Below are 19,365 nucleotides of genomic sequence, written 5' to 3' on the forward strand. Positions count from 1 at the left end.
ATGAATGACTATCAACACTGGATGGCACAGTGTGTGGATAACTTCACTCACCTCAACTCTGAACTGATTCCACAACCGATGGACTCACTTTCAAGGACTGTACAACTCATGTTCTGGGCATTATTTTTTCAATTTGCACAAATTCTCTTCCTTTGCACATTAGTTATTTACCAATCTTTATTTATGTACAGTTTTCATAAATTATACTGTATTTACTTTCCTGTAAATGTCTGCAAGAAAATGAATGTCAAGGTATAAAATGGTGACATACATGTACTTTGACAATAGATTTCCTTTGTCTTTGACTTCTGCAAAGTATAACTTTTGCCATTGGAGTGTTTTTTCTTAATGCTCGATTTTACATCCTGCTCCATTTTAAATTCTGAAATGAATTTGCATTTATGTGTCCTGCTTCCCGTAACCCTTGGAAGTCCCTGAAGCAGGGGTGAGGCAGCCATAGAGTTGTTTCATTGCAGTTTCTCTCATCTGGATTGAATCCTGCTACCTGTCTGGAATTTGCACATTGCACTTGCAATTCCGTGTGATTCCTCTGAGTGCCTGATTTCTTTCCATATCGAAAAAATTCACCGGTTTCTAGGTTAATTGGTCAGCGTAACTCAAAGTCAAAGTTGAGTTATTGCCATACGCACCAGTACATGTATGCACGGTGTAGTAAAATATTCACTTACAACAAGCATCACAGCCACAGGCTTTAACATAGTAAGTTGTCTGTACTCTGTTAGAACTTAGATGGGTTGTAGTTGATATAAAAATAACAAAAAAAAAAGGATTACTGTAGAATTGGTGTAAATAGGTGTCTGATATTTGATGGCTGATGTGGGCCTGTTCCTCTATGGTATCTCCCTATTACTCTATGACGCTAATTTTAGGTGCATTTGATCTTGTGACATCAGGCAAGTGATGATCCCATCTGAGAGGACATTTACGTGTAACACAGCAAGGTCCCACAGACAGCAATGTGATAATGACAGAGATCAGCTACTATTTTACTGACATTGGTTGTGAAATGGTTCCTTAAGGTTGTTATAGCCGGGGGTGGTAGTGGGGACAAGTTCCCACTACTTATTAAATGTTCCAATGGCATGTGTCGCAAATAGCCTCTGACAACCCAAGTCCAGCTCCTGGCCTTCATGTGTGGCTTAGCTACTAAGCCCTGCTATTGACAGAAGAAGGGGCAAAAGTGGCTTAAAACCAATCACTTCTGGTAGGTGGCAGCTCATCTAGGAGAAGGAAGACTCTGATCTCAGACCTCCCCTGCCTTGTGGCTATACCCACTTACGGGAAAAGCTTCAGGAGTAAACCCCAAGGGAAAAGTCTGGAGCTGGAGTCCCTAAGGCAGTCCTACGTTGAGTACAATGCTGACGAGCAACTCCTGCGATGGCGATGCTGCTGGTGCCAAATTATATCAGTCCCTGCCATTCCTTTGGATTCATCAAATGTGTGGAGGGCAGGAGTTTGCCACATGGGCAACAGCTTGCTCCCCAGATTGTACTGCCCTGGCTTGTAGGCAAATAGGGGGCACTGATTTTTCCCAAAGTCCAAAGACAATCCGGTTATTGTAAATTGTCCTGTGATTAGGCTAGGGTTAAATCGATGGGTTACTGGGCAGCGCAGCTCGAAGGGCTGGAAAATCACAAAATCAGTAAGAACTTCCCTATCCTTCCTTGAAACACCCAAATGAACGGTGCGACTTCCTATAAGGCAGCAAACCCTCAATCCTTCATGGGTACACCTGTCTAGAGCTAAAACTCAAATCTCTGGAAGGCGATCTGCATTATAGCCCCCACAAGATCTCCTCATTAAGCCACACAGGTCATTAAGTTATCTCTTTTTGGGATGTATTATACCACCTTATGTTTTTCAAGAATGTTCGCAGACAATATTTTTCTTTTGGGAAAACAGTTTCTTGCTTTGTGATTCTACCACAAAGGTAACAAACAAAAAGGTATTGAGCATGTCAGCTTTAGAAATAAAAGGTTTAGATTTATGATTACGCTGGTTTTAATCAGCAGGTCTTTATAGAATTTCCAGGCGGTAGCAAGATATCCAGGCCAAACATTTTTCTTTGCCAGAGGTTTGTTTCATCCCACATACTATTCAGCAGAGTGTATCTCATTACTTAATTCTTGATTTTATCTGGCCTGAACTTTTTTTGTTCAGAATCAGGTGAAATCTTTAAAATAGTTTCTATTACGGTCTTTTTAAAAATAAGCCTAGAAATAAGCATCTTATTAAAATCTGGACCCGATAGTTTCTTGTTGCATAAATATTAAAACCCATTTAATCTGATGCACTAAAACATATGGGTGTGAGACTAGACGACATCATCAGCCAACGAATGACCTAAACCCATAAACACAAGAAATTCTGCAGATGCTGGAAATCCAAAGCAACGCATACAAAATACTGGAGGACTTCAGCAGGTTAGGTTGGAAATGAACCAACAGTCAACATTTAGGGCTGAGACTCCTCTTCAGAACTCAAAAGGAAGAGGGAAGACACTGGAATAAAAAGGTGGTGGGAGGGGAAGGAGGCTAACTGGAAAGTGATAGATGAAGCCAGGTGGCTGGGAAAGGTAAAGGTCTGGAGAAGAACGAATCTGCTAGGAGAGGAGAGGGGACGGTTGGAGAAAGTGAAGGAGGAGGCGACTCAGGGGAAGGTAATAGGCAGGTTGTTGTTGCTGAGTCCAGGTGAGTTGTCGTTGACTCAAGGTGACCCTATGGATAGTGTAATTGCCCATGGGGTTTTCGTGGCAAGATACAGAAGTAGATTGCCAGGCCTTTCTTCCACGCAGATACTGCTGCTGCCCAGGTTGGGACCTGGCTGGATTTAAATTCAGGACAATCCACATCGAAGTCCAGTGCTGATGTTATTACACCACCGGTTGGCAGGTCGGAAGAGGTAAAAGACCAGAGTGGGCAATAGAGGAAGATGGGAAGGGGAGGGAAAAGATTTTCCTTACCGGGAGGAGAAATCACTATTCATGCCATCATGTCGGATGTTACCCAGACAGAATATAAAGTGTTTTTCCTCCACCCTGAGGGCGGCGTCATTGTGACACAAGAGGTGGCCGTGGACTGACATGTTGGAATGGGAATTAAAGTGTTTGGCCACAGGGAAGTTCTGCTTCTGACAAATGGGGCGAAGATGCTCGAAGAAGCCGTCCCCCAATTTATTTTGAGTTTCAGCAATGTAGAGGAGGCCACATTGGGAATGGCGGGCACTCAGCCATTTTAAGAAGAGAGAAGTTTAGCAACAAAAGGTTTCTCAGTCTGTGTATTACGCAGTACAGACGCAGGTCCATCTGCACTAATGCTTATGTCTCACATGGTCCTTCTCTCCCCTGCCTTAATCTCACCCTGTTGGCATTGTTTTCCCTTCAGGCCCCTATCCATGTGCTCTGTAAAGGCATCAGCACTATTCAGCTTCACAAGCTCCACATTCTAGCTGCTTGTTGTAAAAAACTCCTGAATTCTTTATCGAATTTATGTTTCATGGTTCTAACTATGGACTCCTTCATGAGTGGGATCTCTTCTTTGCACACGCCTTAGCAAGCAAATTTTTGTTATTTTGTTTGTTGTTCCTTGTGGCCCATTGGGCAGCAAAACCGTGCCATTTCTTCAGCGTTTTTGTCTGTCCTTTATGAAGCCAAGTTGGTAGCTCGACGCTTGACCTAGCACGGATGGAGAGCACGCAAGGGGCTGGCCAGATTCAAAGCCGGGATCACTCACCTGGAAGCCCGGTGCTGACGCCACTACACCACTGGCTGGCTATCAGGCAAGTTGTTAACATTAAATTCTTCACCCCTCAGCCAACTCTTTCACAAGGTCTGTCCAATTGGACTACGATGTCAGCAAGTACTTACTTCCTGCAGAGGATGAAGAAGGTCGTCGCTGGTTGCTGCTGGACATGGTGGTCTCTGTTGGCAGTGGAGGTGGGGGTGGAGGAAGGGGGTTTGACACAGTTTCTGGGAGAGGGGGAGGGGGTGGGGGAGCGGGTATTTCACTGATGGGCTGGTTTTCTGGAACGCTTCCATTCCTAAGTCCTCCCTCCAGTGCAAGAGAACCCTAGGAAGAATAACGAGTGAACTGTGAATAAAAGTTCTAGTCGGGAAGACAGAAAATTAATGTTCCTGTAGAATGTACTGTCTTGGAGTTGTCCGAAGGAAATGTATCAGTAGTTTATTTATGTCTCCCTCATTTACCAGGTCCTTCTGTAAACCCTGGCATCGCTTCACCTTACAAGACATTTTATTTATTTATTTATTCATTGAGAAACAGCACCCAACAGGCCCCCCCCGGCCCTTCAAGCCTCGCCAGCCAACAATCTCCGATTTAACCCTAGCCTAATCCAGGTACAATTTACAATGACCAATTAACCTACCAACCGGTACATCTTTGCGCTGTAGGAGGAGACTGGAGCACACAGAGGAACCCACACGGTCACAGGGAGAAGGTACAAACTCCTTACAGGCAGCGGTGGGAATTGAACCCTCCATAAATATTGGAAAAGTGAAATGTTTTAAGAGTGGGTGTGAGGAATGTAAAGGCTAAAGATTTATTTATTTATCACATATAGATGGGAAGGTGATGGAAGGGCAATACTTCTCTGACCTGCTTCCCTTTCCACAGATGCTGCCTGACCTACTGAGCACTGTATTTTCTATATATTCTATTTTTTAAAATTTTCTTTAAAAGAATGACAGAAAAATCTCATTAAATCCTTTTGAATATTGAAAGGGCTATAGAGTGGTTGCAGAGAGGATGTGTGGGAGTCTAGGACCAGAAGTGAGGAGGAATTTCTTTAGCCAGAGGGTGACGAGTCTGGAATTCATTGCCACAGGTGGCTATGTAGGCCAAGTCACTGGGTAAGGGGTGGCGTGGTAGCCTAGTGTACAATGCTTTGCAGTACGTGCGACCTGGGTTCAATTCCCACCTCTGCCTGTATGGAGTTTGTACATTTTCCCTGTGACTACGTGGGTTTCTTCCGGGTGTTCCGGTTCCCTTCCATAGTCTAAAGGCGTACCGGTTAGCAGGTTAAGTAGTCATTAAAAATTGCTCCATCATTAGGCTAAGATTAAGATTGCTGGGTGGCAGTGCCAATTCTACGCTGAATCTCAATAAGCAAATATTTAGAGTGGAGGTCGCTAGGCTCTTGATTAGTAAGGGTGTCAAAGGTTCAGGGAGAAGGAAGGAGAATGGGGTTGAGAGAGATAATAAATCAGCTATGATGGAATGGCAATGGGCTGAATGGCCTAATGCTGTTCCTATGTCTTACGGTATAGTTGGTGTGTATAATTCACCAAATACCTTTTACTAACTTGTTTTTATCAGATGATTTGACTTTGGTATGTTGTTGAACCAAGACACCGTTGTTCATTTAAGAGTTTTTGCTTCAGTAGACAGTATTCTTTTCCGCCACTAAATCAGTTTGATTTCCTGAGTCTGGCAGTAACATAAAAGGTAGCTGGAGTCATTACTATAATGGGTGAAACTCACCTCTTCATTAGGTGCCATTTGAGAGCTTTGCTGTGCACTGCTTCCAAGGGACTTGTAATAATCAGCCGTGCTGGGTTCTTTGTTGAAGCTTCTTGACTTTCGATTTGATTCAACCCTTTTCAATCTGTCTGGAGTTATTTCATTGGGATTTAACTGTATGTGGAGGTAAAAAAAGGTCAGGGGTTATGAATGAGAGAACTGAACTACTGGTCCACAAAAATAATTTATTGTGTACAGTCAAACAGTAAAATAAAAATTATATCATTTGGATTGACTGAAGAGTGTACATTGATTTTATTTTATTAAGAGACACAGCACAGTAACAAGCCCTTCTTGGCCAATGTAACCCCCACTGTCCAATTACACCTACTAACCCATATGTCTTTGGAATGTGGGAGAAAACTATTCTACAAATTTATTGAGTATATGGTGACATATATGTACCTTGATAATAAAATTTACTTTGAACTTCGAAGCACCTGGAGAAACCATGTGGTCACCAGAAAAACATACAAACTCCTCACACTCCAGACAGTGGCGGGAATTGAACCCAGGTCACTAGCACTATAATGTCAATTCACGAGCCACTACTCTATCTTGCTGCCCTTTAAGCAAATTTACCTATTTCAATTCGTTTTTAGGAAGCATCATACGACATCAATTGTTTTCTACTTCCTGGGCTGGTGGGTGGCTTTCAAGAAACTAACACCTCATAGTGGCGTCTGAATTAAGCATTCCCGATGGGACTGTGGTCGCATCCGAGTAGGAAGTATATCTCTGTTTCTCTATGGTTAATGGGTCAAAGCCATGGAATCCCATACTAGTGTAGTGGTTAGCATAACGATATTACAGCTCTATCTATAAGGCCTGGAGTTCAATTTCTGCCGTCTGTAAGGAGTTTGTACATTTTCCCCGTGACCACAAGGGTTTCTTCCAGGTGCTCTGGTTTCCTCCCGCATTTCAAAGATGTACAGTTAGGGTTAGTGAGTTGTGGGAGTACTATTTTGGTGCTAAGAGTGTGGTGACATTTGCGGGCTGCCCCCCACCAGCGCAAACAACCCATTTCACTATATGCTTCAATGTGCATGTGACAGATAAAGCTGTCTTTATCGTTATCTTTATCAGACCTCGAGGACTGCAGGAGTTCAAGAGGGCAACTCACCACCAGCTTCTCAGGAGTGTTAGGCATGGACAATTAAGTGATGGCTCAGACCATATCTCATGAACAAGTAACGAACGAATCACTTACCCTTTCCCAAAAATCCTATAGATTCAAGAGCATGGAGCCAACTCAAGATTGTTTAACGTCATTTCCCATACACGTGTAAAGTAGAACGGAATATTTGAAATAACCTCAAACTGAAACCTGAAACCCTTGGATTACTGAATTCAACTTTTTAAATGTCTATAGTGCCATTTAAAATCATGACTGCTAATGCAATATCATAACCCCAAACTGTCCTTCCAGGTGAGGCAACACTTCACCTCTGAATCTGCTGGGGATGTCTATTGTGTCCGGTGCTCCCGATGCGGCCTCCTCTACATTGGTGAGCCCTGTTGTCAACTGAGAGACCACTTCCTTGAGCACCTCCACTCTATTTGCCAAAAGCGGAACTTCCCAGCAGTCAAACACTTAATTCCGATTGCCATTCCCATTCTGACATGTCAGGCCATGGCCTCCTCTTGTGCCACGATGAGACCATCCTTGGGGTGGAGGAGTAACATCTTATATTCCGTCTGGGTAGCCTCCAACCTGATGTCGTGAATATCAATTTCTCTTGACAGTGAAAAAAATAATCTCCTCCCCCTTCTCTCTTCTTCTATTCCCCACTTTGGCCTCTTACCTCTTCTCAGCTGCCTATCACTTCCCCCTGGTCCCCCTCCTTCTTCGCTTTCTCCCATGGCCCCCTCTCCTCTCCTATCAGATTCCTTCCTCTCCAGCCCGCCCGGCTTCACCCATCACCTTCTAGTTATCCTCCTTCCCCCACCCCCCAACCTTTTTATTCTGTCACCTTCCCCATTCCTTTCCAGTCCTGAGGAAAGGTCTCTGCCCAAAACACTAACTGCTTATTCATCCCCATAGCTGCCGCCTGACCTGTTGAGTTCCTCCAGCATTTTGTGTGCGTCTATTTCAGTCAGCATTTATTTTGGAAGATCTGATTTTGTGTTACTATCTCTCTAATGGACGCTTTCATAGCAGCCACACTTTTCTTTCGAACTACACTGGGAAGAATGAAAGAAATTTGGCGCTCCCAAAGTGACTTCTGGCTCACTCTCCTTCCACCTGTTCATTTGTCTTGTTCTCCATTGTTTGAGCTCGCATTCTTGAAATAACACTGCGATTACAGAGAAGAAAATACATTGCACAGATGCAGAGAGCCATTGACCTGGTTTCAAGTTGGTTCCTGTATTCACACATCACCAGCCAGGAAGGTTACCACCTCTGGTAAAAGCCCCTTCAACCAATACCCTTATTTCCTCATTGATGAAGCGGGGAACTGAGTGGCACTGTGGTGCAGTAAGCAGACCCATTGCCTTACAACATCAGAGTCCCAGGTTCAATTCTGACATCTGGTGCTGTCCTTGTGGAGTTTACATGTTCTCCCTGTGTCTGCCTGCCTTCCACTGGGTGCTCCTGTTTCCTCATGCATCCAATAAATATACAGGTTGCTAGGATAATTGACCCTAACATATTGGTAAGTAGTAGGCCCTGGGGGCATCCTTAAGGTTGTCATAGCTGGGGGAGCTAGCAGGGATAAGCTCCCTCTATCTATTAAATGCTCCCATTGTCCTCTGATAATTGTCCTGCTCCTGGCCTCCACATGTGGCCTGGCTACTAAGCCTGACGGAACCATTTCTACTGACAGGAGAAGTAGCAAAGATGCGGTACTGGCACTTAAAACCAATTTGGGCAGATGGGGCTCATCAGCCATAGTTGGTAGCTCATCTAGGAGAAGGAAAATTCGAATCTCAAACCTCTACTGCCTTGCGGCTATACCCACTCATTGGGAAGACTTTGGGAGTAAACCCCGGGAAAAATCCGGAGCTGGAGTCTCTAAGGTTATAGGGAGAAAGCAGGAGAATGGGGTTGAGAAGGATAATAAATCAGCCATGGTTGAATGGCAGAGCAGACTTGACGGGCTGAATGGCCTAGTTCTACTCCCATGTCTTATGGTCTTCAGTTTTCTTAATTGCTACAGACTGACGAGGTACTATAAACTGCTCAAAAAAACTGGGGCAGCTCTGTCAAAAAAAAAACACCAGATGCTAAACCAGTTTTGGATTGGGGTGTTACCAATAAACCAAAGCCTCCTTTATTCCAGTTGTTTTCATAAATGTGAATTGTCCATCCTAGAACCTCAGGGGGAACTACGTTTTGGTACTTTGATATAATAAATCTAAAATCATTCAAGGAAGGGAACAGCTATTAACCTTTTTCTCTTATCTAGATACAACACAAATCTATAAACTTCAATAAATAAAAAGAAAACAAGATAAAATATTGAACAAATTCCTCATCCAATGCACATACAACACAATCATTGGAAATGTCTAGGGATCAATTATGTCCAACAAACCTCCAAGAGGACCACAACCTGGTCTTGGTTTGGAGACTTGCGTGCCTCAATGACCCAGAGAGCGATGTTGGCTGGAGCCAGAATTTTATGCTTTGGGTGGGGCCACCCATGCCAAGCAAGTCAAAGGGTGATTAGGCCAGACTAAGAGTGGTCCACCAGTCCTCCAGGTTCAGGAGCTCAGCTCAGGGCTAACAACCCTGATTGGTAAAACAAAACTGTTATGGGAACATCAATGAAGAATCCTTCTACATCTGAGTGTGATGGTATTCCTGAGTCTCCACCCGGGACTTGCATGACTGACAGTAGTGAAAACCGAGAGGAAGCTACTGACACGATGAAGGAAGCCCTGAACACCCCCAGAGATGGAGGACCTTCACTGCTGCCCTAAATAAAACACTGGAAGCCAGAGAGGAACGTGGGTACGACTTCAGAACTTCTGCTTCTCAATGGGAAAAAATGTTCTCTTGTGGCTGCACTGTGGCAATGCCTTTAAACTGGTGGTAAGTAAAAAGCCACAAGAGAGAGCCTTTCTGATAAATAAATGCATTACATAAACCTAACCCATAGAGACATTACAGCTATGCAAATATTAGCTTCACACACTTTGTGTCCTCTGGGCAGAAATTGCCCATGCAATTAAGAAAATCAGAAAACTCTATCCTACGTAAAATCGTAGTCACACAGGCCCTTTGGGCCAACTCATCCATGCCGACCCATCTAATCTAGACCCACATCCCTTTTAATGAGGGGTTCATTGAATTGCTCAATGGCATAAAAAAAGGTTGGGAGCCCCTGCTCTAAACCTTTCCTATCCATTTACCTGTCTAAATGTCTTTTAAATGTTGTTACTGTACCTGCCTCAACTACCTCCTCTGGTAGCCCGTTCAATTTACTCTCCAAGTGAAAAAGGTTGCCTACTTAATCTTATCTTTCACCTTAAACTTGTGCCCTCCAATTCTTCATTCCCCGATCCTGAGAGAGGGAGGTCTGTGCATACACGATGGAGGCTGCTTTCCTGCAACAGGGCTCCATATAGGTGTGCTCAATGGTGGGAAGGGCTTTACCTGTGATGGACGGGGCCATATCCACTAATTTTTGTAGGATTTTCTGTTGAAGGGCATGGATGTTTCCATACCGGGCTGTGATGCAGCCAGTCAACATATTCTCCACTACACATCTATAGAAGTCTGTCTAAGTTTTAGACGTCATACCAAATCTTCACAAACTTCTAAGTAGAGACACTGCTGTGTTTTCTTGGTGATTGCACTTACAGGTCCACTGAAATGATAACACCGAGGAATTTAAAGTTGCTGACCTTCTCCACCTCTGATTCCCCAATGAGGACTCCTCCTGAAGTTAATAATCAGTTCCTTGGTCATTGATTTAAGGTCACTCCTCGGTCTCCTTTGCTCCAAAGAGTAAAGTCCCTGCATGTGAAATCTCTCCTTGTAACCTGGTCTCTCAACTTTTCTGCATGGTTACAAGCTCAACTTTAGGTTTCTGCTCTTGGAAGGATTAGGTCTTTCCTGCCATTCAGTAGAATTTTTCACTTAGTCACCACTTCCCTGAACCAACAAATTCCAGAAATACGTTTTAATCTTTACTTCAAATTATTCCTTCATGTTTAAAGAGTTTCAGGCATTTTCTGCTCTCCAGATGAAGGAACTCCTGTTCATCTGTCTCAAATGGCCAATCATTTTTTTTTCGGTGTTTCTATTCATCTTCAGAAAGAGAAAATGTCATCTGTATATACTTATTTATTTAGAGACACAAAACAGAAACAAGCCTTTCACATCCAATGACTCCACACCGTCCAGTCACACCCATGTGACCAATTAGCTTACTAACCCGTACATCTTTGGAATGTAGATGAAGTCAGAGCACCCAGAGAAAACCCACATGGTCATGGAGAGTAAAAAGTTATTACAGACAACGGCGGAACTGAACCTGTGTCAGTACAGTATTGCTATCCACTCAATAATGTGGATAATTTCCCAGCTATATCCGGTTCATAATGAGCAGTTCAAAACTAATCAGGTTAATTGCCACTGATTCAATCTACTCTCCATCATCAGTGAAGTGATGTCATTGATGGTACTATCATGTGGCACTTAGTTCCCAGCGATCTGCTTGCTGATGATCAGCTTGGGTTTCACTATACTACTGGATCCAGATTTCATAACAGCCTTGGTCCCAATAGGGAGCTAAAAGCCAAATTCCAGAGGTGAAGGGAGAGTGTGAACCTTTGGACAAATATGGCATTATGGGGGAAAACTCTCCAATGCCTGGAGTCATACCTCACAGAGAGGAAGATGGTGATGATTGTTAGAGGCCAAACATTCTTACACCAGGATAACCATATAACATATAACCATATAACAATTACAGCACAGAAACAGGCCATCTCGGCCCTTCTAGTCCGTGCCGAGCTCTTACTCTCACTTAGTCCCACCAACCTGCACTCAGCCCATAACCCTCCATTCCTTTCCTGTCCATATAGCTATCCAATTTAGCTTTAAATGCAGTATTCATGTTTCCTGGGTAACACACACAGAGTGCTGGAAGAACTCAGCAGGTCAGGCAGCATTTGTGAAGAAGAATAGAGAGTTGATGTTTCTGACTTCATCACAACTTGACAGGTATCAAGATGTCAAAACACCAACTCTTTATTCCTCTCCATAGATGCTGCCTGACCTCCTGAGTTCCTCCTATATTTCGTGTGTGTTTCTCTGGATATCCAGCATCTACGGAATCTCTAATATTTAGGAGTTTCCCAGAGTAGTGTCCTTAGGCAAACAACCTTCAGCTGTATCATTAATGACTTTCCTTCAATCACAACATTAGAACCATTGCTGAAAATTGTTCAATGTTCAACTCTATTTGCAACTCTTTGCAAGTTAATGAGTTAGTGCCAGAATGCAGCAAGCCTTACACGGCATTTCGGCATGAACGGCTAGGTGACATCTGTGCCACAAAATTACCATGGTGCTGCCTGGATCAGAGAGCATGTCTTATGAAGAAAGGTTCAGCGAGCTAGGGCTATCCTCTGGAGAGAAGGAGGTTGAAAGGAGACTTGAGAGAGGCACATAAGAGGCATTGATACTGTAGACAGCGGACACCTTTTCCAAAAGCGGTAAAGGCTAATAAGAGGGGGCATAAATTTAAGGTGTTTGGAGGGAAGTATAGAGGGGATGTCAGACTTTTTTTAGACAGAGAGTGATGGGTGAATGGAAGGCACCCCCAGGGGTAGTGGTAGAGCTAGATACATTAGGGACATTACAGACTCTTAGATAGGCATGTGGATGAAAGAAAATGGAGGAGTATGTGGGAAGGAAGGGTTAAATTGATTTTAGAGTGGGTTAAAAGGTCAGCACAACACGATGGGCTGACAATCCTGTACCCTGGGTCTGTGAATCTCTGCAAGGCCGCTGGGGTAGCCGAAGGCCCAGTGTCTGCGTGTCCGCATCCGAATCCCGGTCTGCTGAAGGCTGGAGACTGAAGAACTGGGGTTAGAGAAGTGTGCATGTGCACAGGTGAGAGGGAGGAACAGGATCTTGTTTCGCCATTGTTGTTTTGTTGCTTGTTGTCTTCTGTGTTGTTCTGCCGAGCATTGTGGGTATGCTATGTCGCTGCGAAAATGTGTGGCAACACTTGCAGGCTGCCTACAGTACACCCTTGGCTGTGTTGGGTGTCAACACAAACAAGGTATCTCATTGTATGCTTCGATGTACGCTTGATAAATAAACTTGAACCCTGAATCTCTGTGCTGTACCGTTCTCTGTTCTAGAAGTGTCAGACAGTGATTACCTCCAGCAAAGGAGAATCTAACGGCCTAATCCTTGACATTCAGTGGTGTTGTGTTACTCGCCAGCTGTCGGAGTGCTTTCACTGCGGTGCAAAAGCATCCAGTGAGTGGCAGTTCTGAGGGCGAAAACGCCTTGGTAATGAGAGTGGTCAGAGTGGTTCAAGCTGACAGGAAGGCGACAGTAACTCAGATAACCACATTAGAACAGTGGCGTACAGAAGACCATCTCTGAACACACATGTCGAACCTTGAAATGGATGGGCTACAGCAGCAGAAGACCACAAACATACACACAGTGGCTGCTTTATGATGTACTTACTGTACCTAATGAAGTGCCCACCAAGTGTAATTCTAAAAAGCACACCATCTCCATTTGGAATTCTATCACCTTTGCATCAGCATTGCTGAAGATAACTCCCAGAACTTACTCCCCAGCTGCGGAGTATTTTCTTTAAGAATACTGCGGTGGTTCAAGCAGGCAGTTCAAGGGTCAGCAATGAATGGACATGCAAAGTGAGCAAAAATTAACTCAGTTTTGAATATCAGTCATATGGTTAGAGGGCTAAGCACAGAAGTCTCGACTGACATGCTGGTGTAGGTGTTAATAAGGCTGGGCAGATGGTGGTGCTATCTCCTCCATCGTCAACATCCTGGAGATCTTCATTGGCCGGTTGTTACTCAACCACGTCAGCCATATGTATCTGGAAGGAGAGGCCAGAAATAAAAGCAGAAAACACTGGAACAGACTCAGCCGCATGGAAAAAGAAGCTATTTCGTCACAAATGGTACACACTTTGCGGCCACTTTATTAGGTACATCCGTATGCCTACTCGTTAATGCAAATGTCTAATCAACCAATCGTGCGGCAGCAACTCAATGCATAAAAGCATGCAGACATGGTCAAAAGGTTCAGTTGCTATTCAGAGCAAACATCAGAATGGGGAACAAATGTGATCTCAGTGATTTTGATTGTGGAATATGATAGTTGGTGCCAGACAGGGTGGTTTGGGTATCTCAGAAACTGCTGATCTCTTAGGATTTTCATGTACAACAGTCTCTAGAGTTTACAAAGAATGGTGAAAAAAAAACAAAAAAATCATCATAACTGTATACGCTTGTCAGCTGCAATTGGTAGGCTATGGGGACCAATATACAGCATGCAGACTGGGATATATGAAGCAAAAGTAAGCAGTTAATTCCTAGGGCTGATTAAATATTTGCATTGACAATTAGGTGAACAAGTGAACCTAATGGAGTGGGCACTGTGTGTATGTGCGTAGTCTCGTCATTAAAATAGATGTACCAGACACAGAGGAACTGGGAGAATGGAATGTAATCCATAGAAAAGGCAAATTCAGTGAATTTCTGATGAGAATAGTATTTACTACTGAAATGGAATTACACCTAGCAATGTGAAGAAGTATTTTTTTGATTTGCCATTTTAAATTCTAAGCTGGGTGTTTACTGTCATAAATGTTGCAAATCGAGCCATAGAGAAGTACAGCACAGAAACGGGTCCTTTGGCCCATCTAGTCCTTGCTGAACCATTTAAATTTTAATTTCAAAATTTGAATGATTCTGTTGACTGCCGGTAGATCTTAGATAGCTGATTTTAGCTGAATGTAACCAAATTGATACAGGTGCTCTAACTGGTCTAGATAGCCTGAATGTGCAGAGGATGTTTCCTATAATTGGAGAGTCTAGGACCAGAGGGCACAGCCTCAGAATAGAGGGGCATCTATTTAGAATGGAGGTGAGGAGGAATTTCTTTTAGCCAGAGGGTGGTGAATCTGTGGGATTCATTGCCACTGACAGCTCTGGAGGCTTGGTCATTGGGTATGTTTAAGGCGGAGGTTGATAGATTCGTGATAAGTCATGGCATGAAAGGTTACAGGGAGAAGACAGGAGAATGGGGTTGAAAGGGAAATGGATCAGCCATGATCAAATGGCGGAGCAGACTTGATGGGCCAAATGGCCTAATTCTGCTCCTATATCTTGTGGTCTTATGGTAATTTGCAGTAAATTGAAGGAAGTTTTTGTGCCCAATATGCCAGAATATAGCCATTGTGAAATACCCATTATGTTTTTACAGACTCCTGAAGTAACTTCAGTACTATTCTCTCCAACCCCGCCTTCTTTATGGATTGATTCCACTCTCCCAATTCCTCGGTGTCTGGTACATTGACTCCAATGAGATGACTGTATGCATACACACAGTGTCCATTCTGTTAGGTACACCTGTTCACCTGGTCATCAATGCAAATATCTAATCAGCCAATCATGTGGCAGCAACTCAATGCATAAAAGCATGCAGACATGGACAAGAGGTTCAATTGTTGTTCAGACCAAACATCAGAATGGGGAAGAAATGTGAGCTAAATGACTTTGACCGTTGATGACTTTGATTGTTGATCTCCTGGGATTTTCACACACAACGGTCTCTAGGGTTTACAAAGGATGGTGCAAAACACAAAAAAAAAAGCAAATGGCAGTTCCTGTGGGTGAAAATGTCTTGTTAATGAGAGAAGCCACTCAACATCACTCAAATTGATTGACCATTAATGTATATGTTTCTGGAATCTTGCTGTGCACACTTGGTCAACATGTTTCCTACATCACAGTACTGATTTTTCTACAGATCTAATTGGTATTACAGAATTCTCAGTACGTTTACCCCTTGGGGAGCAAAAGCCTCAGGGATCAAGAACTCCCTGGTAGAATTGTGCCCTGTTAGATATGCCTAACCTGTACCACGTGACCCAGTACTGCAGCTTCTGCATTGCTCTTCAGGTCAGTTCCAATCTTAAATTGGAAAAGTGTCAGTATAACTGCAGTCAGAATGTGATCTGCAGGAATCCTTTTTTAGATCATCCCTCAGGATCAAGGCAACTCCCACCACCCAGGCCATACTCCCTTCTCACTGCTGCCATCGGGCAGGAGGTACAGGAGCCTGGTACAGGAGGTTCAGGAACAGTTACTATCCTTCAACCATCAGCCTCCTGCACCAGCGTGGATAACTTCACTCAGCTCAACACTGAACTGATCACTGAACACAACCTATGGACTCTACAACTCATGTTCTCAGTATTATTTATTTGCTTATTTATTATTGCCATTACTTGTGTTCTTTTATTTGTATTCGCACCGTTTATGTCCTTTTGCACATTGATCGCGTGCCACACTTTGTGTGTAGTTTTTCATTGATTCTATTGTATTTCTTTGTATCTACTGTGATTGCCCGCAAGGAAATGAGTCTCAGGGTAGTATAAGGTGACATGTATATACTTTGATAATAAATTGAACTTTGTAAATTCCCAGACCATCAACAATATCAATATGGGAGCTACAAACCCGTCCACGGATGGATCGGTAGGTAATGCAGAGTGGTGAGTGTGTGGAACGCCCTGCCAGGGTGGCAGTAGAGGCAATTATATCAGGGACATTTAAGAAACTCTTCGATGTAACAGGGTATATCTGCAAAATATATCAGCCCCTTCCTGAAGAAATCACTAGCCATAAAACCAGAAGACATGCAGCAGAATTAGGCCAGAATCAATCATGGCTGATTTATTATCCCCCTCAATGCCATCCTCCTGCCTTCTCTCTGTAACCATTAATGCTCTTACTAATCAAGAATCTATCAACTGCCATTTTAAATATACTCAATGACTTGGCCTCTATAGCAGTCCGTGAGAATGAATTCTACAGATTCACCACCCTCTGGCTAAAGAAATTCCTCCTCATCTCTGTTGTGAAGAAACGTTCTTCTATTCGGAGGGTGTGTCCTCAGGAACTAGACTCCCCCACTATAGGAATCACCCTTTCCATATTCACTCTACTTAGGCCTTTCACTCTTCAGTAGGTTTCAAATGAGATCCCCCTCGTTCTTCTAAACTCCAGTGAGTACATGTTCAGTGCAATCAAATGTTCCTCATATGTTGTTGTTGTTGTTCCTCTCCACACCTCGTGCCGTACCAGGCGGCAACCTTTGCCGTTTCTCTACCATTTGTCTTTTTGTTTTTACGAGGCCGAGTTGCTAGCTCGACACGCAACCCACCATGGATTGAAAGCGTGCAAGGGGTCAGCTCGATTCGAACCTGAGTCCACTCGCCTCGAAGTCTGGTGTTGATGCCACTACACCATCAGCCAATATCCTCATATGTTAATCCTTTCATTCATGAGATCATTCCCATAAATCCCCTCCGGACCCCCTCCAAAGCCAGCACATCCTTTCTTAAAGATGGGGCCTAAAACCAATGCCTTTTAAAGCCTCAGCATAACATTATTGCTTTTATATTCTATTCCTCTTGAAATAGATGCAACATTGTATATGCTTTCCTTACCATCAGCTCAACCTGCAGTTTACCTTCACAGAATCCTGCACTGGAAACCCCCTTCCCACCACTACCCCACTCAAGTCTCTTTCCACCTCGAATTTCTGAATTGTATTCCCATTTATAAAATAGGTTACATCTCTATTCTTTCCATTCGCCTCCTTACATTAGGACTTCCTGGAATTAGGATTGTTACTGCCATGTCACAGTTATTATTGGAAACATGAAAATTACATTCCTGAGATGTACTTTCGTTCTGTGCTTCCTCTCCCACAATATATAAAGCAGATGAGACAATTTTAGGATAGGGAGCAAAGTTTCAGCTCTGAACATAAACTGAGAAACCAAAACTTTCAATGTCCCATTGAGCATGATGAAAATATGTCCCATGTGCTTGGAACTAGCAAGCAAATATGAAACAGTATAACTTATATGACTCAGGCCTCAGGAGAGGGCGAGTTTCAAGCAAGGTATTAATTGAAATTATTTAGCATATATTTTAAATATTAATTAATTACTATAGTTTTGCATTGCAAACTAAGAATAACATAAGTCACGATGTATCACATCGTCTAGGCACTTAACCAATCTCATCTTTTTAAAGCCACCATGGAAAGGGCTTAATGAGATGAAATAAATTTTTTTGTGTTAAATCCCACTTGTATTTGGCAATGGCCTACCTGTCTTACTTCACTCAGCTAGAGGAAACTTCTGTGGCATTGCTGACAAATTCTTAGCAATAGTCACGATAGTGCAGATTTAGAGCTGAGATGGTATGAACAAGGGTTTGAGCCTATGAAAAGATTTAATTTTCCGGAGTCTTGAAGAAGGATCTCAGCTTGAAACGTCAACTGTTTAATCATTTCCATGGATGCTGCCTGACCTGCTGAGCTCCTCCAGCATTTGGTGTGTGTTGCTTTAATGATCTCATTTGGTTTTTGGAAGGAAGGAGGAAAGCGGAAGTCAAATAAAAGAGGGGAGTTATGGTGGAGGGTTTTAGGGAGAGCTCCAGAGGGTATGGGGGTTAGATGTAAAGGATGTCCCTCACAGGGGATGAGGAGGAAATGAGAACAGTGGGCGAGGCTGTGTGGCTGAAAGAATGTGTGGTGGAGGTAATTATTGTACTCGGCCAGGACAAGGGCAAAGCTTTTAAAAGTGAGGATGAGGCGGGTGACGGTGATTCGTCGATGCATGTGAAATCAGTGGAAGCAGGTGAGAATAGTATTGCTGCTACCTTACAGCTTTGACCTTTGGTGCTACTGTATCTGGAGCCTGCTCCAACTGGATTGTCCCACCCTGTTCCACTCTCTTCCCACCCCTTGTCTGTCACTCTGCTTCCCTCCACCGCCCCTTTCTACCCAACCATCCGCCTTCCTGGCCATGGGCTCTGTACCAAACACCACGTGGGTTTCCCCTGGGTTCTCCAGTTTCCACCCACATCCCAAACACGTGCTGCTTGGAATCTTATAAATGGTTGCTATAAACCACCCCTGATGCGCAGGGGAGGTTGGTGAGCGTGGGAGAGAACAGGCTGCAAGGAAGTTAGCAGGGGGAGCTGGATTGACAGGATTGCCAGAAGAGGTGAATGGCCTCTTGTATTGTAAAGAAATTTGAGACTGGCCGCCGGAGTCAGGTCGGATTGCAAAAAATGAAAATATTGTTGGCAATGGAGCAGAAGTGGGAATGAAGTTCAGGCGAAGGTCAATCTCCACGCAAATCGAGCAGCTGTTGTCTGTCGTCTCAGTTCCTGCTCCCCATGGAGCCCCCTTGAGTCCAAACCAATAAAATGGACTCCATTGGGTGGTTCTGCCATTGGGGCCTCTCTCTCCCCCAGCACTCTGCTTCCCTCCACAGTTTCTCTTCACCCATCAGCCTTCCCAGTTCTGACTGCTGTACTGGACACCACATTCTCCTTCGCAAGCAGAGGAAAATGAGCAACAAAAGGTCATAACACGACACAATGCATGCCTTTCATAGCATATATCAGATACGAGGTACAACTCCTTGTTGGTGAGGTTCTCGACTTACTTGTGGCTTGCATTTTACTCTGCAGTCATAAAAACAAATACAGCATCTGCAGATGCTGGAAATCCAGAGTAACACATGCAGAATGCTGGAGGAACTGGGCA

The 19,365-nt window shown here is 43.7% G+C and overlaps 1 protein-coding gene across 1 annotated transcript in view; it reads right to left on the reverse strand.

Annotated features, from left to right (window-relative positions):
- espn (espin) overlaps positions 1-19,365 on the reverse strand; it is a 200,799-nt gene that overhangs the window by 73,253 nt on the left and 108,181 nt on the right. Inside the window, exons 8-9 of the mRNA XM_063032821.1 lie at positions 5,520-5,672; positions 3,887-4,088 (exon numbers count right to left, since the gene is read on the reverse strand). Of these exons, the coding sequence (XP_062888891.1) occupies positions 3,887-4,088; positions 5,520-5,672 (355 nt within the window). The remainder of the gene's footprint in view (positions 1-3,886; positions 4,089-5,519; positions 5,673-19,365) is intronic.

Source organism: Mobula hypostoma, chromosome 25 (genome assembly GCF_963921235.1).
Source record: "Mobula hypostoma chromosome 25, sMobHyp1.1, whole genome shotgun sequence".
NCBI lineage: Eukaryota > Metazoa > Chordata > Chondrichthyes > Myliobatiformes > Myliobatidae > Mobula > Mobula hypostoma.